The sequence below is a fragment of the Oncorhynchus kisutch genome, linkage group LG15 (assembly GCF_002021735.2).
Source record: "Oncorhynchus kisutch isolate 150728-3 linkage group LG15, Okis_V2, whole genome shotgun sequence".
In the NCBI taxonomy this organism is placed as follows: Eukaryota; Metazoa; Chordata; class Actinopteri; order Salmoniformes; family Salmonidae; genus Oncorhynchus; species Oncorhynchus kisutch.
The window spans coordinates 87,870,437-87,876,827 of record NC_034188.2 but is presented as its reverse complement, the minus strand read 5'-3'; the positions used below and the strand labels follow the sequence as shown (position 1 = coordinate 87,876,827).

Below are 6,391 nucleotides of genomic sequence, written 5' to 3'. Positions count from 1 at the left end.
ACGTGCAGCGTGATCTGGGTTCCACGTCTTTATTTAGTGAAACACACAAAACAATAACGAAACCATGACGACAATGGAGTGCTGACATTCAACTACCCATAAACAATATCCCACAAAACACAGTTGGAACAAAGCTACCTAAATTTGATCCCCAATTAGAGACGACGATTACCAGCTGCCTCTAATTGGGAATCATACAAAATCACCAACATAGAAAAATAAAACTAGAACCCCCACATAGAAATAATAAACTAGACTAAACCCCCAGTCACGCCCTGACCTACTCTACCATAGAAAATAAGGGCTCTCTATGGTCAGGATGTGACAGTCCCAAATGGCTGGGACTATTCTATTCCCTATGTAGTGCACTACTTTTGACCAGAGCCCTCAAAAGTAGTGCACTTTCAAAAAGGGTACCATTTCGGATGCATCCATATTCACGTGCTTGTTGTATATACATTGTGTATAATGTGTCGCCCCCTAACAACTACCAGTACACCCTGGATCAAGCTCTTACCCATGTCCAAATGGATTTGAGTTATTGTTTGATTAGTTTACCTTTTCATAAAATGTAATAATTTAATTCACTCACTTTTCTCTCTCTTTCTCTCTCTCTCTCCCTCTCTCTCTCCCTCTCTCTCTCTCTCTCTCTTTCTCTCTCTCTCTCTCCCTCTCTCTCCTCTCTCTCTCTCTTAGTATCTATTGGGACTATGCGTTGACCGTGCCTTTGCGACAGGTTGTGTGCATTCACTGTCACCAGCGACGTGAGTCACAACACACACACACACACACACACACACACACACACACACACACACACACACACACACACACATACATACACACAGACTATTACAGTCTATCTGGGTTGGAGGGGTCCTCAATGGCGCCCTATCCCCTACGTAGTGGCTATTTAACCAGGAACAGGGTGCTATTTAACCAGGAACAGGGTGCTATTTAACCAGGGCTCCATAGGGAACAGGGTGCTATTTAACCAGGGCCCAATAGGGAACAGGGTGCTATTTAACCAGGGCCCCATAGGGAACAGGGTGCTATTTAACCAGGGCCCAATAGGGAACAGGGTGCTATTTAACCAGGGCCCCATAGGGAACAGGGTGCTATTTAACCAGGGCCCAATAGGGAACAGGGTGCTATTTAACCAGGGCCCAATAGGGAACAGGGTGCTATTTAACCAGGGCCCCATAGGGAACAGGGTGCTATTTAACCAGGGCCCAATAGGGAACAGGGTGCTATTTAACCAGGGCCCAATAGGGAACAGGGTGCTATTTAACCAGGGCTCCATAGGGAACAGGGTGCTATTTAACCAGGGCCCCATAGGGAACAGGGTGCTATTTAACCAGGGCTCCATAGGGAACAGGATGCTATTTGACCAGGGCCCCATTGGGAATATAATGCTATTTAACCAGGGCCCCATTGGGAATATAATGCTATTTAACCAGGGCCCCATTGGGAATATAATGCTATTTAACCAGGGCTCCATAGGGAACAGGGTGCTATTTAACCAGGGCCCCAAAGGGAACAGGGTGCTATTTAACCAGAGCCCCATAGTGAACAGGGTGCTATTTGGGATGCTACCATTGGAGGGCTGTGTGTTTTATGACTGTGTCCATTAAGCTATTCATTTCCTGGTTGCGGTTATTAAGTAAGTGAGGGTTTAACAGGTCTGGGTGGAGGGCAGGAGGATATAGCTGCTCACTTCGCCTCATTTATCTTAGCGACTCCCACCCTTTCACCCGCCCCCATTACCGCTCGTCTCAATGTCTGTCTCTCTTTTCACACCCTTTCTTTCCATATCTACCTCTCTCTCTCTCTCTTTCCAACCTCCCCCTCTTTCTACCTCTCTCTACCTCCTACTTCTGTCTCCCCCTCCCTCTCTCCCCCAATAGCTGACTGTGGTGGGACGTTGGTGCTGGTTAATCAGGATGGTATCCAGCGCCCCCCCCTCCACTTCCCTCCCGGCGGCCACCTTTTGGCCTTTCTGTCCTGCCTGGAGACGGGCCTGCTTCCCCGCGGTCAGCTGGAGCCTCCACTCTGGAGCCAGAGAGGCAAGGTGTGTGCTATTAACCACTGGCCTCAGAACAGATCTAGTACAATATCATATAAACAGAGAGGTAAGGTAAGTAGTGGTGTTGTAAGAACTGACCCCAGAACAGATACAACACCACCCTGGTCACAGAGAGGTAAAGGGCCATAATAATATTTACAATTGACATTTTAGCAGACGCTATTATTAGTGTTAAGTGCTATGCTCAAGGGCACATCGCCAGATTTTTCACCTAGTCGGCTCGGGGGTTCGAACCAGCAACTTTTTGGTTACTGACCCAACCCTCTTAACAGCTAGGCTGCCTGCCACTCTATAATAATAATACACAGTACCAGTCAAAAGGTTTGGATACACCTACTCATTCAAGGGTTTTTCTTTATTTTTACTATTTTCTACACTGTAGAATAATAGTGAAGACATCAAAACTATGAAATAACACATGTGGAATCATGTAGTAACCAAATCAAAATATATAGTTTTTTTATATTTGAGATTCTTCAAAGTAGCCACCCTTTTGCATTGATGACAGCTTTGCACACTCTTGGCATTCTCTCAACCAGATTCACCTGGAATGCTTTTCCAACAGTCTTGATGGAGTTCCCACATATGCTGAGCACTTGTTGGCTACTTTTCCTTCACTCTGCAGTCCAACTCATCCCAAACCATCTCAATTGGGTTGAGGTCAGGTGATTGTGGAGGCCAGGTCATCTGATGCAACACTCAATCACTCTCTTTTTTGGTCAAATAGCCCTTACACAGCCTGGAGGTGTGTTGGGTCATTGTCCTGTTGAAAAACAAATGATAGTGGGACTAAGTGTAAACCAGATGGGATGGCGTATCGCTGCGGAATGCTGTTGTAGCCATGCTGGTTAAGTGTGCCTTGAATTCTAAATAAATCACTGACAGTGTCACCAGCAAAGCACCTCCACACCATCACACATCCTCCTCCATGCTTCACGGAGGGAACCACACATGCAGAGATCATCTTATCACCTACTCTGCGTCTCACAAAGACATGGCGGTTGGAACCAAAAATCTCAAATTTGGACCCATCAGACCAAAGGACAGATTTCCACCGATCTAATGTCCATTGCTCGTGTTTCTTGGTCCAAGCAAGTCTCTTCTTCTTATTTGTGTCCTTCAGTAGTGGTTTCTTTGTAGCAATTCAACCATGATGAGCCTGATTCACACAGTCTACTCTGAACAGTTGATGTTGAGATGTGTCTGTTACTTGAACTCTGTGACCCATTTATTTGGTCTGCAATTTCTGAGTTTGGTAACTCTAATGAACTTATCCTCTGCAGCAGAGGTATCTCTAGGTCTTCCTGTGGCGGTCCTCATGAGAGCCAGTTTCATCATAGCGTTTGATGGTTTTTGCAACTGAACTTGAAGAAACTTTCAAAGTTCTTGAGATGTTCTGTATTGACTGACCTTCATGTCTTAAAGTAATGATGGACTGTCGTTTCTCTTTGCTTATTTGAGCTGTTCTTGCCATAATATGGTCTTGGTCTTTTACAAAATAGGACTATCTGCTGTGTACCACCCCTACTTTGTCACAACACATCTGGCTCAAATAATTAAGAAGGAAATTAATTACACAAATTAACTTTTAACAAGACACACCTGTTAATTGAAATGCATTCCAGGTGACTCCCTCGTGAAGCTGGTTGAGAGAATGCCAAGAGTGTGCAAAGCTGTCATCAAGGCAAAGGGTGGCATCTTTGAAGTAATCTTTTGGTTACTACATGACTCCATATGTGTTATTTCATAGTTTTGATGTCTTCACTATTATTCTACAATGTAGAAACTAGTCCAAATAAAGAACAACCCTTGAATGAGTAGGTGTGTAGGTCCAAAGCGACTTACAGTCAGTCATGTTGCGTACACGATACGTAGGGGAATCAAATTCACTACCTTTCTAACTGAGCTACCAGAACAACAGAACCGTAACTACAACAATCAACTATACTATACTGTAAACTATAAATTGTTGCTGAATCCCGTGACAGTGTAAAGCATGTGTGTGTGTGAGCATGAGCGTGTGTGTGTTTGTATGTGTGTGTGCGTGTGTGTGTGTTTGTATGTGTGTGTGTGTTTGTATGTGTGCGTGTGTGTTTGTGTGTGTGTGTGTGTGTGTTTGTATGTGTGTGTGTGTGTGTGTGTTTGTGTGTGTGTGCGTGTGTGTTTGTATGTGTGTGTGTGTGTGTGTTTGTATGTGTGTGTGTGTTTGTATGTGTGTGTGTGTTTGTATGTGTGTGTGTGTGTGTTTGTATGTGTGTGTGTGTGTGTGTGTTTGTGTGTGTGTGTGTGTGTTTGTATGTGTGTGTGTGTGTGTGTGTGTGTGTGTGTGTGTGTGTGTGTGTGTGTGTGTGTGTGTGTGTGTGTGTGTGTGTGTGTGTGTGTGTGTGTGTGTGTGTGTGTGTGTGTGTGTGTGTGTGTGCATTTATCTGTGTGTGTCTGTGTTTGCGTACGTGCATGCGCCTATATATGTGCGTGTGTACATGTGCGTGTGTGCATGTGTGTGTGTGTGTGTTTATTCCAGGGTAAGGTGTTTCCTAAGCTAAGGAAGAGGACCAGCACTGCCAGGCTGGTAGATCAGGAGGGAGAGGAGCAGACTGCCAGGCTAGTAGATCAGGAGGGAGAGGAGCAGACTGCCAGGCTGGTAGATCAGGAGGGAGAGGAACAGACAGCAGCTGACTATGTGTTCCGCATTGTCTACCCTGGACGCCACCACGACTCTAGTGAGTGATCCCCTCCACCCAACACACACACACACATACACGAAAATGCACCCACACCATCCTTGGACATGCATGATAGACTTCACTGTAAAAGTTCTTCTTGTCCTCTCTGTCTGCTGTTGAGTGCGTCTCTTTGCATCTATGTTTATGTTTAGCAAACAGTAGGTATCGTTACGCAGCGAGAGAATGGACAGAGAGTTACAGGAGCTATCTATCCTGAGCGTTCTGGATGTTTGAATTCACTATTTCCTTTGGTTTGTATGTCTGTCTGCTGTAAACTGCAGAGACTGCAAGCGGTAGAGGCTGTACACGGCAGAGGCTGTACACGGCAGAGGCTGTAGACGGTAGAGGCTGTAGACGGTAGAGGCTGTAGACGGTAGAGGCTGTAGACGGTAGAGGCTGTAGATGGTAGAGGCTGTAAACGGTAGAGGCTGTACACGGTAGAGGCTGTACACGGTAGAGGCTGTAGACGGTAGATGCTGTAGACGGCAGAGGCTGTAGACGGCAGAGGCTGTAGACGGCGGAGACTGTAAATGGTGGAGGCTATAAACGGTAGAGACTGTAAACGGTAGAGGCTGTAAACGGTAGAGGCTGTAGACGGTAGAGGCTGTAGACGGTAGAGGCTGTAGACGGTAGAGTCTGTAGACGGTAGAGGCTGTAGACGGTAGAGTCTGTAGAAGGTAGAGGCTGTAGAAGGTAGAGGCTGTAGAAGGTAGAGGCTGTAGACGGTAGAGGCTGTAGACGGTAGAGGCTGTAAACGGTAGAGACTGTAAACGGTAGAGGCTGTAAACGGTAGAGGCTGTAGACGGTAGAGACGGTAGACGGTAGAGACGGTAGAAGGTAGAGGCTGTAGAAGGTAGAGGCTGTAGAAGGTAGAGACTGTAGAAGTTAGAGGCTGTAGAAGGTAGAGGCTGTAGAAGGTAGAGGCTGTAGACGGTAGAGACTGTACACGGTAGAGACTGTAAACAGTAGAGACGGTAAACGGTATAGGCTGTAGAAGGTAGAGGCTGTAGAAGGTGGAGGCTGTAAATGGTGGAGGCTGTAAACGGTAGAGACTGTAAACAGTAGAGGCTGTAAACGGTAGAGGATGTAAATGGTAGAGGATGTAAGGATCCCTCCAGACCTATAGGTGGCGCTGTTCTGTATGTATAACACTGTTCCCTGTGTGTTCTATCCATGGACATTAAAACCAGTAGATGGTGATAGCGCTGACGTCATCCAGGTATTCCTATGGAAAACTCCAGATGGTGCATGAAGCCAGAAGTACTGAATGGCACCAGAAAAATCGCTAAGGATCATGGTCGATGTAGTCGTTTTCATCCTGCCTGAGAGAGTCAACCTTAATGACTATGGATCTTCCTCGTAGCCTGCCGGCCCGTGATTGGTCTGTGTCAGCACATGGTCCTGTGATTGGTCTGTGTCAGCACGTGGTCCTGTGATTGGTCTGTGTCAGCACGTGGTCCTGTGTGACGACAAATGTAGTAGTCAGAATGGATCATTATTTAATGAAATATCTCAATTTGTAGCAAAAACTGTAAAATAATTAAATGTGGGGATTGAACTTCATCATAATAAACGTTCTGCC

At 45.9% G+C, this 6,391-nt stretch overlaps 1 protein-coding gene across 2 annotated transcripts in view; it reads left to right on the top strand.

Moving 5' to 3' along the window:
- The window catches only part of LOC109886971 (small G protein signaling modulator 2), a 196,417-nt gene that overhangs the window by 149,954 nt on the left and 40,072 nt on the right, over positions 1 to 6,391 (top strand). For both annotated transcript variants that reach the window (XM_031791255.1, XM_031791256.1), the window contains exons 9-11: positions 697 to 764; positions 1,908 to 2,071; positions 4,608 to 4,806. In XM_031791255.1, coding sequence (XP_031647115.1) covers positions 697 to 764; positions 1,908 to 2,071; positions 4,608 to 4,806 — 431 coding nt within the window. The remainder of the gene's footprint in view (positions 1 to 696; positions 765 to 1,907; positions 2,072 to 4,607; positions 4,807 to 6,391) is intronic.